Raw genomic sequence first — 17,862 nt, forward strand, 5'->3', positions numbered from 1 at the left:
AAAAACGAGGGGAGGATTTCCAGCCCCCCGCTCCCTTCCCTATATATATATATATATATATATATATATATATATATATATATATATATATAAACACACACAGACATATACATATATACACATGTACATAATTCATAGTCTGCCCTTATTCATTCCCGTCGCCACCCACGAAATGACAACCCCCTCCCCCCGCATGTGCACGATGTAGCGCTAGGAAAAGAAAACAAAGGCCACATTCATTCACATTTAGTCTCTAGCTGTCATGTATAATGCACCGAAACCACAGCTCCCTTTCCACATCCAGGCCCCACAAAACTTTCCATGGTTTACCCCAGATGCTTCACATGCCCAGGTTCAATCCACTGACAGCATGCCAACACGGTATACCACATTGTTCCAATTCACTCTATTCCTTGCATGCCTTTCACCCTCTTGCATGTTCAGGCGCCGATCAATCAAAATCCTTTTCACTTCATCTTTCCACCTCCAATTTCGTCTCCCACTTCTCCTCATTCCCTCCATCTCTGAGACACATATATCCTCTTTGTCAATCTTTCCTCCCTCATTCTCTCCATGTGACCAAACCATTTCAAAACACCCTCTTCTGCTCTCTCAACCACACTCTTTTTATTACCACATATCTCTCTTACCCTTTCATTACTTACTCAATCAAACCACCTCACACCACATATTGTCCTCAAACATCTCATTTCCAGCACATCCACCCTCCTCCGCACAACTCTACCTATAGCCCATGCCTTGCAACCATATAACATTGTTGGAACCACTATTCCTTCAAACATACCCATTTTTGCTTTCCAAGATAATGTTCTCCCATGAGTAAGATGGCCCTTAATTTTTTATCAAAATCTCCATAACTTTTCATATATTTTGTTTGTAAGTTGACCCTAGTTTGAGAACGATAACAAAACAACATCTGAGAATTAAAGTACTATGAATCATCCTAGTCATAGCACTTTGCTATGATTTTTTTTTCATTGATTTTTTTTTCACTGTCACTTGTGTTAACACAAGTTACTTTGAGTGACCAGCTTGGGTGGGTATGTCCTGTCACAATACATCCAATCTAGTAACATCCTCAGGTACTATGGTCCACATTATGAATCACTGAGTTGCTTGAGAAAATGTCAGCTGTGAATCCACAGATGGGATGTCATCACAACAACAGAAATGCCACCAACAGTATTACCAAGTCTAACAGGAAATCTTCTGACCTCACAACTCTGTGATGAGGTGATATACTACCATAATCAGTCAGACACAGAGATGAAAGTAACGGATGTTAATACAATTAACTTTATCACAGAGGTAAATCTTTATTTGTAGATTCATGGAGGAATATGTAGACCAAGTGCAGTTTTGGCATCACTGCATCCAAGGACAATAGACTAACTCAGCTAAGGAGCTTCGAGTACCTCTGGTGCAGCTTACAGGTAACTGGCTTAGGAAGTTAGCATAAGATTAGTAGTTTAGTTTACTGTGAGCATGGCATAGCTTATCAGTGCTAACTGGCATGTATTTTCATGTCTTAAGATGAGAGCTTTTCCCTCCTTCATGCATGGATTTCAACCCCATGAAAATAATACTAATGAAAAAATCAACCCTCTTCTTGTTATCTAAAAAACGAAAGAAAAAAAGTCTTCGAAAAAACTGACTTTTCTACGAATATATGCAGCAGGGAAATGACTTGGCTAAATGACTGGACTCGTACCTGAACATGTTTGTGGATGATGCAAAGAGAGTAAAAAATGATTGGTATCACATCAACTTACAAAGCATCTTCGAAAAACTCAAGCTGGTCTGATTCAGGGTATATGAAATTCAACCCAATAAAATCAAAGCAATGAAAATGGGACAGAGAGAAAGAGTGCCTCAATATAAATATTTTCTAGCAGGATATAAAATAAAAAGTAGGAAGCTGTATGCGAGAGTGACTTGGGAGTTGAAATTATACTTAACCTGCTGCAAGAAATCTACCTCAGAAAGGAGTGCAAAGGAGGTAAACTGTCTGCTAGAAAGTATCATAATTACACTTAATCAAAAGGATAAGGAAATGTTCAGAAAAGAAGTAAGAGTGAATATTATGCTAAAATTGAAATGCTTCTAGATTCAGATCCCTGCACTTAAAGAAGCTTAAAGAACTGATAGAGAAGATCCTGTGGAGGGCTACAAAGATGGTACCAGAATCTAGATGACTAATCTATAGTGACAGGACAGAAAGCCTAAATTTGCCAATCATCTATGTGAAGAGTATGGGGTAACTTGATTAAAACCTTCATGTTTCTTAACCACTTCACTGGTCTGAAAATGCCAACGATGAGATCTTCACATGATAAACAGATATAGTAACTAGAAGTCAAAACAAGAAACTAACAATAAAACTTTTTAAAAAAAGATATAAGTAATTTTACATTATCAGGGTGAGTGTTGACGCTATGTGACAAAACTGAAAAATGCTGACTGTACCTGAAAATTTAAAAAGCTGTATGATAGTAGAGACAGTTCAAGAGATGGAGCCCCTCAGTTGTACAACTCCCTACCTGTATTGTATGAAAATGTAATCATGATGGTAAATAAACACATGAACTGCCTATACAAGTTCAGATCCCACCTACAACTAGTGTTTATCATATAAACCTTCATTCTGCAGTGGTGAGTATTGATATCAATGAATTTTAAGGCCCTACAAATGCATACCAGTAATTGGAGTCTACTCACAGCCAACCCATCTGATCATCCCTCCCTTTGGAATTGGTCAGTGAATATGTATCTATCATACACAATTTTATGTATGTGCATACACCCAACTTTAGAAACTCCTGAAACTGGTGACAAAAATTGGAGTGTGTGAATCAGGTATGCTGAGGGTCATACATGAGAACAAAGGGTAATGAAGTGCAGCTGGAGGATGAACAGAATGGTCTGAGCATGAATCTAAAAGGGTAAGACTTGGAGGAAGTGTAGTGCTTTAGTTAACTGGGAAAGGATGAGGTAGTGGATGGGCTGCAGTATGTCACGGAGGGAGAGGGAGTCTGGTCGCATCAACCTTTAATCTGCTCCTATCATCAACTGATGATCCTCAAAGGATTACTCCCATTGTCACATGCCAATTAAACTTCGCTCATCTCTGGTTAAATATCCAGCTGCCTTGCTGTACTATTAGCAGCATACGTGAAATTATAGGAAAAAATTAAGCTCCCCTCAGTACCCATGAAACAATCATTATAGTTGTATGATACTGACACACAGGTGTGTATACGTAGAGCGACACAGAAAAAGAACGAGAGGAACATTTATTATATGTACAAGCTGGTGAGGAAAATGGAGATTAAAATGAGAACTGTGAAGAAATAAGTCATTAAAAGTGATTATTGTGGAATTATGTAAAAAGGAAGGAGACTAGCACAGGACACCATCCTCCACAACATAATAGCAGTAGCAATGTCCTAGACACACTAGTTGCCATGGAAGGTATGCTACTCTACTTTCTTGAACCAGTACCATCAACACAATGTTAGAAAAGTGAAAAAGAAAATAAGCTGGGTAGGAAGTGTGGTGGTTTGTGCACTGGTTAATGCTTCAAAGACTTTCACTTCCTGGGAAGATACTGAAACCAATACTGGTACTGAAAAAGTACATAAAAGCATATTGTACAGACATAATGCAAATAACATACTGGTATATCACAGCATCAAGTATGAAATCTAAATAAAAGTGTCCTTTAGTATAGATATAATTCGTCTTATTCGCCACAAAAGCTGTGTCTATGAGGAATACAAGCATAAAGTGTGTGTGACATTAATTGACAAGAAAAAACACATCAGACCTCCATATTCCCTTCTCTTATCATGAGGTGGAGAGAGACAGCATCAAGCTAGTCAGTGCCACAATCTCCTGCATCTTCCACTCCAACTAGCAAAACAAAAGTTGGTATACTGCATGATGTTTTTGTGTATTTAGGGTATTTTTGCATGCAAAACTACAACTCCACAAAGGATTTTCTTTTTCATATGTGAGTATAAAATGGGAGGGAGTGATGCTGTGTGGAGGAGTAGGTTGGAGGATAAGAGGAGGATAGGGTAAGGAGATATTTTTTCATGCTTTGCCATTTCCTAATAATAGCAACAATCATATTTGTTATATAGTAAATCCAACTGCTTCTCCCACCTTAGTGTAGTAGTGTCAGGAACAAAGGACATTATATACCATTTTAAATGCTTGCTTTACATTTCTGACCCTAGCAATGCAGCAGATAAAGAACGGCCTTATTCACTCCAGTCTACTCTCTAAATGTCATGTACAATGTACCGAAAACTGGACCCCCTATCCACAATCAGGACCCAGAGACACAGTGCACTGACAGACATAACTATGTATAACATAACATTCTAATTTACTTTACCCAATGGACGCCTCAAACCCTCCTACATTTTCAGACCCCAACACTGAGAAGCATTTTTCATTTAATCCTGCCACTCCCTCCTCTGTTCCTTCCTCTTCCTTGTTTCCACTACTTTTGACAAGTATAACCTCTTAGTCATCCTCCCCATAAGTTCAAACCATTTCAGCACACCCTTTACAGCTCTCTTTTACACACTCCTCTTTCTACCACAACTTGTTCTTACCCTATCACTTCTTATTCAATCAACCCTTCTCACACCTCATGTTGTCCTCAAACATTTCATGTCCAACAAATCCATCTTTTCTATACTACTTTTTATCATGGACCCATGCCTGGAAACACCATTAGGCCTACTATACCACCTATCATGCCCATCTTTGCCCTCACAGCCAGTGACCTCTCTTCCAACAGATTCCTCAGTGTGCCCAGGACCTTTGTTCCCTCATCCTCCCTGTGGCTCAATTCAGGTCCTATGATTCCATTGTTGCCATGTCCACTTCCAAGTATTTAATACACTTGACTTCAGGTATCTAAAACCTCCACACTCTACTAGCCTTTGCCTCTCTACTGCTAAACCCAATAACCATTTTTTTTTCCTCTTCAGTCATGAACAAAAGTTCACATCAAGGCCAGGCCTTAACTGAAATATACAAAGGTTAATGAAAGGGAAAAAGAAGAGACAAGGAAAAGTATTTAAGAAGAGACAAGGAAAAGTATTTAAGAATTTTGGAAAAAGCAAAAAAATTTTCTTTTAAAATCTGCCAGGTCATAGCTGTTATGAAAGACACGAGAGGGTAGTTTTCCAAAGCTATGAAGTGTAGGGAAAGGAATATTTATCAAAATGGCCTATCCTTGAGTTGCCAATGGCCACAAAGTAACCATGATGCAGCAGACTACCAAATATAACAAAGTATAACTAGTGGAGAGGGCACACATCCAGTTCTTGGGAGCAAATAACCAAAGTAATTCCTATAGAAGAGGGAAGGTGAACCAACACTGGCATAAGCCAAGCTGGTCAAGTTTTGAAAGTAGCCTGGGAGAGTTTACAAGTCAAAACAAGTTTCAACTAATCTTAGTCAATTTACTCTCAACAGTCACATTTCACACACTTCCAAACTTAAGACACCAACTTCAGCAGCTTCTCACCCAAATCTGCCACCAGCACTTTCATCACTAAACAGTAATAACAATAATAATGTGATTTTTTTCATTCTTGTTAGCATTTTTCCTGCACAAGTGAAAAGAGAATTTATAGATTTTTCTTCTTTTTTCATACATGGGGAAGGGATCACACAGGCAATATTCCTGTTTACGACTTAATGATTAGGCAAGCAGACGAACACAAAAGCATTCACATGGAGAGAAAAAAAGAATCCTAAACACCTACTCCCTGCTAGGGAAGGGACAGAACCTTAAGACTGTATTTTAAATGAATACTCTATACAAATTTACATTTTCTCATTAAAAGTATGATAATCAATAAATTTACAAAGATATAAAAATCTGATAAAACATATGCTCATTAAAAAAATTTATCATATTAGCCTTTCTAGAAAAATAAGGAAAAAACGATACTGGGCTCACTTACTTGTGCCGATTGTGTTGCAAGGAGTGCTACCTTTGGTATAAGCTGCTGCTGATAAGTCGCTGGCCATATGGATTCAGAAGCAAGACCCATCTCCTCAGCCTTTGAGGCTGTTAATTTGTGGCCAAGGAACAGTTTTGTTGACTGTTAAAAAAAAACGAGAAAGACTACAATACAAAAGCATCACAAGTTGAATAACATTAGAGCTAGAAGCTGTTATTCTAGAAAGAGAGAGAGAGAGAGAGAGAGAGAGAGAGAGAGAGAGAGAGAGAGAGAGAGAGAGAGAGAGAGAGAGAGAGAGAGAGAGTGTGTGTGTGTGTGTGTGTGTGTGTGTGTGTGTGTGTGTGTGTGTGTGTGTGTGTGTGTACTGAAATGTAAAAGCCCTTCACAATAATGTAGAAACGAGGAACAAATGAAAGATGTCCTCATTTGCACACATCTACTTTGTCATGTGCACCCAACAGAACACTATCCTTGCATTTTTGTGTTGGATCATATGACACAACATACAGGGTTAGACAATATAACACAATGGAAAAAGGATTTTGACAAACACTAAGGTTTTCCCTCATAGTGGTAGCCATGATGCATTAACTAAAATATATAAAAAATAGGGTATGCTGTTTTCAAAAAGATGTAATGCATCTATTAAATTCTCATTTTGAGTGTGATTACTGATCAGAGCAGCTACCATAAATATTAAGAAATCATTCTCGCATTCACAATTTTTAATTCTACCACAACAAAAAGAGCCAGTGTTCATTTCACAATCTCGACCCATTTGTGTAGATACTGGACAACCTCACAAATTCACTATCCTTGAGGGCTCTATCCCAAATGAAATATTGAAAAATCTGAGTTACTAAACACAGCAAAAGTATTTCAAAATTTGGGATATTTCATAAATTGTATTCATTTATTGAAAAAAACTCTAGAGATCATCACAAACCTTATAATGTCTTTACACTTCATGAAAAAAATGCATGGCTTGTACGACTTATCATGATGTAGACTGAAGTGATGGCATATTGTACGAATCACACCAGGCCCATACCAGACCCAGTCACTATGGTACTGCCTTCATGAATTTCTAACTTTTCAGATTTCTATAAAAACTAAAATCTTCATCAAATAATGTAATCCATTTGTATATTAATATACAGGTATTTGCTAATTGGACTTATACTGTACAGCTACTTACATGGTGGTATACAAAACATGCCCTGAGTTAAATGCACAAATCAAAAGACGGGAAGCAACTAACACTCTGGGTGCTGGAGTAGCTTGAGTTAGACAAATGGCAGAGTTGACACTCCCAACATATTACCAAAGGCAAGAGCCACCATGTGATATACACCATGGGATGACCAAGTGAGGTCCCAATTCAGAATTTTTTTCTTAATCTTATGGAAATTTTGATCACTAAGTCAAAACCACATGTGCAACATGTTGTTTTACAAGATTTGTTCAGCATGTGGGATACCATTTTAATTCTTTACAAGCTGCAACATTTTTCCCAGTGCCATGATACTTTGTATGGTATTTCAATGCAAAAAAAAAACTGACATTGAGAATTTCCATTTTCTGAATAAAGAATCAGCAAAGTTGTACTGGAATTCATTTTTTAGGGGTATAGTCTATCAAAACCAGACCCTAACATCCCTAGCCAAGCCCTAGAGACCACTATATAAGCGAGTTCCCTTAACTGCTTCATGTGTCCTCGTTCAGCCCACTTTTGACACTGCAATACTCCTAAAAAGTTTATTGTGGATTAGAAAAATCCTGCACCAGAGTATTAATGTAAGCTCTTCTAAAATACAGATTTGTTTGTCAAAAACTATAATGAAATCATTACTTTATAACCTAAACTTACCGGCAATTTACCAAAGAGGTAGGGGAAGGTGTATGTCGCTCCACCCTCTGGCACCTGACCGAGTTTGGCATACGGAAGGTAAAATTCTGCCTTGTCATTTGCGATCACCATATCAAATAGGGGTAACATAGTGACACCTAAGCCCATTGCATTTCCATTGACACCAGCAACAATGGGCTTTGGAAACTGCACAAGGGCCTTCAAAAAATCTCTGAAAATGCAAAACATCATAAAGATTTTAAAAGATGTGAAACTTTCATAGTTTTATATTTCAACTTATTTAGCAGGGTACCCTAAAAAGAGCTTTTTCCAAAAATTAGTCATCAATCACCTACACACATTTATCCAAACCTACAGTTCTCTCAAAAACATACTCCTTTATTTTATCCCTTCACATAACTTTCTCTGAAATTACTTCTAATCATCTCATTTCATAATATTCTTTCATACACATCTTTCCATCTTATCTTAACTCTCCCACATACTTATTACCACTTACCGCAATCAATTCCAAGCTTTTTCTCTCTACTTTCCATCATACCTTCAAACTTTGGCCATACTTACTTCCACTAACCTAACTTTTAACCTTCTCTTCTAAGAAACTCTTTTCCTTATTACTATCACCAAACTTGCACATAAATTCAATCTTCATTCTTTTTACCTCAGCGCTCACTCAATTTCCTCATTCATAATTCCTTGCACTGAATTGTAAGTGCATCCAATATTCACTCCTGAATATGATCCAAATCAAATAATTTACCCAAATAAACACTACCACATGATTACCCTTAAACCTCTTTCAACCTTCCATTCACTTACATACAATCATTAATCTATGTTTTCTTAAAAATCTTTGTTTTGTTTGTTTTCCTTGAATTTCATTTGGTTTAATCCTCTTACTCAACATTCACTTACGGAAATACCTCAAGTGCCTAAAATCGGTAAGACACTGAACACTTATAGACATGGTTCAGGTGCATGTGCACTCTACAACTAATTACAAGTAAAGCTCACTTTTTTATCTCTTTATGTCCCACTGCATAGTAGAAGGTGCATGCTGATCTATTCCTGTTTGTCTATTTGTACATCCATCCCAAGCAAGCTTGTTAGAATAAAAAACCTAGCTGACAGAGAAAAAATTGCAGGTTAGTTTATGTGCACATGTAGAGTTTATAAGATTTCGAGAATGGTTAATCTAAAAGCTTCTACTTCCCTAACTAGGTGAAATTATGATGACAAAAGGTAGACTGCAAATGAGATGGAGAGATAAGCAATGACACCAATGTTGATGGCTAATGGGAATATGATATGAGAATGCCAAGAGAATGATGAATGACTGTGGGTGATGACATTTTGTGATAATGGGTATAGAAGTGAATGGAGACATTATTACAAGAAAACTCTGCTTCATCTGGAAAAATGAATAACTATGAAATGGAGCCAGGAGTATGGAATATTTTGCTACTTTCAGCACAATGGGTACATTTTTTTTTCAAACCTGCTCACTGAGTGAGTTAATGCCAGAAACATAGACAACGACCTCATTCACTCACATAAACTCTCTACGAGTCATGTATAATGGACCAAAAGCGCTAAACCTACCATCCACAGCCAAGCTTTACAGGCCATTCTGTAGTTTCCTGACTGCTTCATGTGCCCTAATTCAGACCCACTGACAGCACATTACCCTGTGTTCCATAATGATCCAATTTAGTTTATCCCATGCAAACCTCTCACCCTTCTGAATGTTCAAGCCACTATATCCCAAAGTCTCTTTCACTCCATCCATTGATGTCCTCCTCCCTCTTACTTCCTCAAGGTGATGTATACACCTTCTGGTTAGTCCTATTAAGCTAATCCTCTCCATATTTCCAAAACTTTTTCAGCAAATCCTAGTCTGCTCTCTCAATCACACTCCTCATGTGATCATGTCTCTTTTTTATGATGCCATTCCTCAAATGATCGATCTGCCTCACACCACATCCTCCTTAATAAACCAACAACACTGGCATCCTCTCCCACCCTATGACCCACTTTAGCTCCCATGAATCCATCTGCTGCCATGCCCACTCTTAAGCACTCCATTTCCTCCTGGTTCTCTCTCTATTCAAACTTACAGTTACACGATTATGACTTACCTATGATACCCAATGACTCAGTGATTTTATCTGTAAACTGCAATGAACTCACCTCCCACACACACACCCACATACCCTAACTCCAAACATAATAACATTCTGTAGATACATCCCATCTCCAAGACCCCAGCATCTATCTCCCTCACTACCCCATCCGTGAACCGATTAAATAGCCATTGTAAAATCATACACCATAGACACAAACCTACCTTCACTTGGAACCACTAATTCTCCTCCCTTTTTATTTGCACAACTGCCTTACTCTCTAGATAAAAACTTTTCACTAAATCAAGCAGCTTTCCTCTCACACTATATATTTGTAACACCTTCCATACTGTATTTCTGTGAACACAATCAAATGGATAAAAGAGGACATATACCAAATGGTTGAGAGACTATAGATGAACTGGATCATAATGCTTTCATATAGACATCATGGAGGTGAGACAACACACAAACAAATGTTTAAGAAATTGCATTCTCCTCAACTTCTGGCTTTCCGATGGTGTGATGCTGGGATAATTATTCCCTCAGGAGTCCTAAACCACTGCTAAAAGAAGTAGGTGCCATTTTATTTTGATAACAAGAGAAAAATGTAGGTTTTAAAGAATGAGAAACTCATTCTCTCAGGGGCTGTACAATGATTTCCTCTATGTATATACTTTGTGTTTAGAAACACTGACCCTCTGCATTTATATTCAAATCCAGTATTACAATGCTTCCCCTCTTTTATAACAGCAGGACTGTATGTACCTAACATTAACTTGTGTCAATGCACTGCACACAATGAAAGCTCTATATCTGCCTCTGCTAACTGACCTTTACTCACAATAACACAGACTTAATATGCCTATGTATAGTTAGCAAAAGTGATTGGTTCTGAATGATTAATGCACAGCTTGTCTATCATTATAAAAGAATAATTTCATGAATGACAAGTGTTGTAGAGTTCATCCTGAGTATGGTGGGGTAAGCATCATCAGGAGCTGATAAACTGTAAAAAGAACATCTAAACTTACTTTATGCCTCGGACTAGATTTTCAGCGTTCTTCTTTCGGGTATCTATGTTGGGGTGCTGAAGCGCAGTGAGATCAACACCCTGGCAGAAGGTAGACCCAGTGGCAGTAAGTAGAACCATTCGAACTGATTCATCACGTTTCAGGAGGTTCAGAGCTTCACACAGCTCTCGTAAAACCTGCAAAACACAAACTTTCATGATACACCTATATCAGTCTTATTTAACTATGTAACCCAAGACCCCTTTTATGGGTGCTCCTGCAGTTTCAAGGCTGTGCTACCACCAACAGTAGGGAGATAATGGATTTCTTTTGAGAGAGATACTCTTCAACAGGACTGCACTCATTTTTGTCTACTGATGATGATACAACCTCACTAAAAGTGACCTTACACGAATTGTGTAACTCCAAGTAGGTGGAGTCCAACAACATTAACATATAAAACAGCAGTATCATTATCAATAGTCATAAATCTGAGACCTCTTCTATGGGACTCCTGCAGCTATGAGTATATGCAACAGTCAGTAGCAAGGACATGGACTTCATCCTGGGGCTGGAAGTACAGTATACATACATGTATACATTCCTGGCCTTACCTTCTTGCACCAGGAACCCCTGAGTTTCTATGGTTTCTACTGGTTGGGCCCACATGTCGAGGAGTGTGATGATGTATGCATATCATGTGAGGTGAATGAGTGCTGAACATAATGGGATGGGATTGTCCTGGGAGAATCTTTGTATTCTTAAGTAGGTGCTGAGTGCTTGTGGTTGCTTGGCAGACAGTAATTGTTCTGAGTGCAGTGTTTTGTTTGGTTTGCAGCTTTCTTTCAATTGTTTTTGAGAGGGTGGATGATCTGGCAAGTGAAGTAGAGTTTAGGGTTCCAACTATCTATCTATCTATTTACCCATCTATATCTCTGAAGCCTAGTCCTTCCATGAAGTCCCTCAAGGGGGTGCCCACAGCAAAAGTCTCCATTACTGGTGAACCCATGCTGCTTCTCAGCCTTTAGTTCCTCACACTTAACAGGCAACTGGCGGAGGGAAACTCTAGCACAGTGTTTCCAGAGGATACTATTTCATGTTCCTCCCAAATACTTCTACCTAATGCTCCTGCCTACACTTCTAAAAAGTATTTCTACCTAATGCTCCTACGTACATGTTCTTACCTACTACTTCTATATACTGCTCCAACAATTTTGCCAAAACACGGGGCTAGAACACAGTGCTCACCACACGAAAATCTAGGATTACAAAATAAAAAAAAAATCCAGTATGTTCTATAAACCAACTACTAACATAAGCTGAGCATAACCCATTCACTCTTTCTTACCCTTGAATTCAAGGCATTCTTCATCTTCGTTGTTGATGGGGAAAGAATAATCTGTGTGAAATTATTGAATTTCCTAAGAGATATATCACGGTAGTGATAGTTGCTTTCACTTTGTCTCACACTGGCCCTCTGAGACTGACGGAGAGACTCTCCTCCAATACGCTGCCTGCTCTTTTGCTGTCCACTTCCATCGATAGTTCTGACCAACGAGGGAAAACCTGAAGATATTCGGTTGGTTAAATTCTTTTCTTTAAAAGGGATTATGCGCAAAAATACTCTAGCTTGAGATGTGCCGCTCAATACATCACAGGTTGAAACACTGTGCCAGTATAGACACGTCAACATGTGCTATGCTGTTTGTTGCATCACATAAGACAATGTGAATGCAATGACACATTAGCATGCACCTTATTGTTAGTGATATCATACTTTCATACCACTCACTAAACAGATATATGAATAATGAAAAATCTAATCAATCACTTTTCTTCATTTTTTTCAATAAAAAATTATATACATTATAGACAAAATATAATTCCTTCTAAAAGTAAACATCTTCAATTTAAGAGAAAGAGACATACTTTTCAATTTCAAAACAAAATGGCATATCTACTGATGTTATTAGTGTTATTAGTACTAGTATTTACTGTATAACCCATATAAGAATAATAAGATCCAAAAATTACTGTCATTCAACTTGCATTTATCCAAGGAAATATATGATCATTAAACCATGTTCCCCTTGCAGACCCTTGTGTCAATCCATTTCCTCTCTGAAAACCAAAATGGCAAGTCTGACTACCCACCCTTCTGTAAAATATTTATAACTATCACCATCATACGCACAAATGTTCATCAAACACAATATTAGTACACATGGAAACCATAATCCAGTAATCCACTATCTGGTGATTTCCTTATCCAGTATTTGTGAGAAACAAGTCAACCCTTAAACAGAAGGCATAATCCAAAAACTCCATAATTTAAAGTGAGGAAACTATGATAGATTAACATTCAAAATTAACAAAAAATACATAAAAAGTTACATTACTGCTACCTATGTCTTGGCCTGATCCAGTGATGTGTGAGCACCTGGAGGAGTTGTGAATGACCTGTCTGACAACACCTGTCATGACAGGAAAACATGATATTTCTTTTTCTTGAGTTTGTATTACAAATGAATTCTAAATTTCGAAAATAAGCAAGGCATAAGTATTTACATGTTCTGCACCTTTTCTGCTAACATTCATAATGAGGGAATCTGACTGGGGAATTTCTTTCTTTCTTTACACCAATCACTCACATTTCGTACACAGGCACAATGTTGGTGGTGAATAATTTGACCATCAGCAGAAATATTACAACTTTCACACAACAAATTAGTGAATACATTCAGTAGCTGGCAAATGTAGGACATTTGAGATTTATTTCTAGCTATTTACTTAACATGAGTCACTGAATTCCTCCAATGCCCTACAGTCATATAGAAAAGTAGGTACAGCTACCATGTAATTTCTTCCAAACAAATAAGTCCAGTGGAGATGCCTCCTTTGCAGCCCTCTGTGTGTAATCATGATCAAATCACCCTGTAGGCCACTTATTTCTTCAAATTTCTCATGTCATTTTTTTTTGTCATTTTCTTAACAGCTGAAAAATATCACAGGAGTTCCTCCTACTAACTTAGGTCATCAAACAATCTACACCATTCCCACATGGTTACCATGTACACAGGACCTTCATAAGAAAACCATGCACATCTAATGGTGGATGAAGGGAACTGAGGACAGCAGATTTTTCTCTTGCACTTTCCTGGTGGTGGAAGAGACCTCTATAGGACACTAATATATAAGCTCAGAAAGTTAGCACATCAACTGATGTAACTGCTATTTTCCGAGAGAACATCAACTGACATCAGCCGCTGCTTAACCCTTGAACATATCACAAAGTATTCTTTTCCATCCCTCAAAATTCACATTTTCAAGCTGTTTATAAACACTTTAACCTTACAATTTCAAAGATATTCATATAACAATAAAAGAGAAGAAATCATCATATCAGATATATACATCATCCTTTTCTCTCAAACTAATAATGGGCACCCTTTTTCTCAAACTAATAATGGGCACAAGTTTTGTCGATGTTTCAACACAATGTTCTAAGCAGTGTGGGAGTATGGCCTGAGTGGCGAGTTGCCACAACAAAAGCTCTTATCGTTTCTTTTTTTAACAGCAAACTCATTACTGACTATTACTAACTTATGATGATTATTAATATCTTATATCTTCTGATGTTACTCTTTTCTTGCTATAATCTATGTGATTCATTAATATTCTTTTCAAAGTAGCAAAACAATAAAAGGGTGTAAAAGTACTAGGGGTACCGCTCAAATGCAGGGTTGTTACAAGTCAATCAGGTGCTGGCAACAATGCCTCCACTTTTGCTAAAAACTTTCTCCTGCCTCATCCTCATCAACTTTCAATGACAGAGGAGCTGGGTTCAAAAATCACTTTCCATATGATCCAAAGAAAGGTCACTTATCATCAAATAATTCAGGATCATCTTCTGTCACAGTTCTCTCAATCCAGCTAAAACCAACTCAATTTCCTTCCTGGAAAACTCAAAAATGTGCTCTCATTCACAAGGCAGAAGGATAACTGACTGTGGTAATAAATCATCATGCACTGCTACCTCAGTCACCACCCAGGTATGGCATGCAACCCTGCAATGGAAATGTGAAGCTCAATGCACAAATATTCAAATAGAGGTGTTGCTAAGGTCACATAAATATGTTTGGTGACACAAAAAAATATTCAAAAAATTGTGTGAAAATAGCAGGAAATCACAGAGGCAATCATTCACTAGAAACAGGAAGCATCCACCAAGGAGTATAAGTACAGATGCTCCTCGACTTACGATGGGGTTACATTCTGATAAACCGATCGTAAGTTGAAAATACATTTAATACTGTACATCTAACCTAGCAAGCATGATAGCTTAGCCTACCCTACCTTAAATGTTCTCAGAACACTTACATTAGCTTACAGATGGACAAAATCATCACCACCGTAAAGTCGAAAAATCATAAATCGAACAAGTTTTAAGTCAGGGAGCATCTGTGGTGTATACAGTAAAGTTGTTTTTACAGTGATTGTGAATCCACCACATTTACAGATAATTAAATTAAAAATATTGCACCAAAAGTACATAGCCAATCCCATGACTGAGACTGAGGGGGAAAGTTTGGCGGTGGGGAAGCAGGTGACGAGGAAGTAACCTCATTTACAGTTAACAAAACTAAAAATCTATAGCACCAAAAATACACAGCCAATCCCATGAATGAGACTGAGGAGGAAATTTAGTGTCGGTGGTGCTGGGGAAGTAGGTGATGAGGAGGTAACCTCTCTTCCTCTTGTTTATGATGGTGATACAACGTAAATTCTCATGTTGTAAAGCTCCACATATTAATACTGTACAACTTACAAAAAGAAATAAGACACTTAACAGTTTTTTCAGGAATACTTTCTACTACTACATCATGTTTCCTAGAACCTACACATTTACAGTTAATACAAATAATAAATTGTTAAACAAAAAAGTAAACACCAATCTCAAGAGCTAAGATGAAAAAGAAAATTCATGAGACAATAGCAATGGGGAGAGGATGGAAGAGTAAACCATCATTCACTTGTTCTTCCCTTCCTCTCTCCCTCTTTCTTTCATTCAAACCCTATGGGCCCTTACAATCAGCTTGTATTAGTTGTTATTGTATAAGTCTTTTCCCTCTTTGATCTTACATTCAGTATATGTGCACAGCATTCTACATTATCATTACTCATCACAAACATGAAAAACTGATATCAATATGGATACAGAGGGAAGGAATAACTACCACCTATTCTCCTGCACACTCTTTCCACCACTACAGGTTCTTTCACTTATTGTTTTATGTAAATCTTCTTACTTCCTTAATTTCACTTCAGCATTTCCACATTAAACCAAACTTCATTTATGTTTATAAAAAAAATATACAAATGACGAGGGCGAGGATCTCCACCAAACTACTCAACTTACTGCTATCAAATAAAAGGAAAATTCACAAAATATACCAAAACTAATTGCCCTATCAGGAAATACTGAATCACCTCATGGGATTCAAGGTACTTTAGAGACCATATTACATACCTGTGTTACCCTCTCTACAATCCAGCTAGGACTTACCACTACCCCTTATCACCAAGTCTACTTGTCCTGCATATCTACTTCTAATGATGAAAAATCTCATCACCTTTTGTGCTGTTTCCATATAGTACACATTAAATGTTATATTTGCATTAATAACTGTCTGCATAATTAGGTGCACTGCCTATGCATTTACCTCTAATAAATGTCTTAAATGAATGACAAAACATTTTTTTTTTGGGGGGGGGTTGCAAATCTAGAATGTATCCCTATCTCTTACTTGATATAGTGCTGGATAACATATATATCAAACTTAAATACATTCTGTGATGTATTTTCTGTTTGAGCACTCATCAGTTTCGTAATACAACTGAAATGTACTGTAATTTTCTTGATATTTCATTCACGTTTTGTGTGAAAATTATACTGCAATACCTCTCAAAAGGAATATAATCCCCTTACCTAACTGAATCCTTTGGGAAAAAATTATTAACATTTTGTTAAATTGTGTTTTCCAAGAATGCATCACCAACATTAAGCTGGAACCATGTGTACTGCTACATAACAAACTTGATTCACAGAGCTGCCATCTTTTTCCTTGAAACCATCTGAGGTGTAACCCATCCTCATTAAATTAGTGTCAGTAAGAGACTAATCACTTACACAGCTGACATGGGGCAATGTGACAGCGTGATACCATGGATATGGCAAAATGGTACAGCATTAGCAAGAGATTACAATAACATCTTTAATAGTTATTCAACACTACTCTTCAGCATGACTGTGGTATTTTTTGTAGCTTGTTTATCTTGCTGACATCAGCCTAATGGTTCTGACAACTATATATAAAACTTCATGGGAGAAGGGCAAGTGAGTGTATTCCTCAAAAAGAATGAATAAACTATCAAAATATAATACAGAATGTCTTCCTTAAGCTTTGACAATGATACATATTACACAAGTTACACACTATCGTCAAATTCAAAAAAGTTATCTAGATCTTAAAACATTAAAAAAGCACTCCATATAAAGAATAAAAACAAAGTTAACTATACAAAACCTCTTATAATCACACAAATAGCTACTAAACCTTATAATCACAAATAGTTACTAAATCAAATTTCAATTACACAAGAATGAATAATGGTAATTCTAAGCATGACTGCAGCACTAGAGAAGGATCTCCAACATAGTAACGTGAACTACATCTTGTCCACTTAAATATATAAAAAAAATCCTATAAGACTACCAAAGTTCATCTGTAATCAGAGTGTTAGTCCCTTAATTGTTCAAACTAAGCTCCTAAATTGCCAGTAAT

At 37.3% G+C, this 17,862-nt stretch overlaps 1 protein-coding gene across 3 annotated transcripts in view; it reads right to left on the bottom strand.

Annotated features, from left to right (window-relative positions):
* The window catches only part of LOC139759134 (uncharacterized), a 73,574-nt gene that overhangs the window by 18,323 nt on the left and 37,389 nt on the right, over positions 1–17,862 (bottom strand). For all 3 annotated transcript variants that reach the window (XM_071681117.1, XM_071681118.1, XM_071681116.1), the window contains 4 exons: positions 12,366–12,583; positions 11,039–11,214; positions 7,882–8,092; positions 6,012–6,152 (listed from right to left, as the gene is read on the bottom strand). In XM_071681117.1, the coding sequence (XP_071537218.1) occupies positions 6,012–6,152; positions 7,882–8,092; positions 11,039–11,214; positions 12,366–12,583 (746 nt within the window). The remainder of the gene's footprint in view (positions 1–6,011; positions 6,153–7,881; positions 8,093–11,038; positions 11,215–12,365; positions 12,584–17,862) is intronic.

This window comes from Panulirus ornatus, chromosome 32 (genome assembly GCF_036320965.1).
Source record: "Panulirus ornatus isolate Po-2019 chromosome 32, ASM3632096v1, whole genome shotgun sequence".
NCBI lineage: Eukaryota > Metazoa > Arthropoda > Malacostraca > Decapoda > Palinuridae > Panulirus > Panulirus ornatus.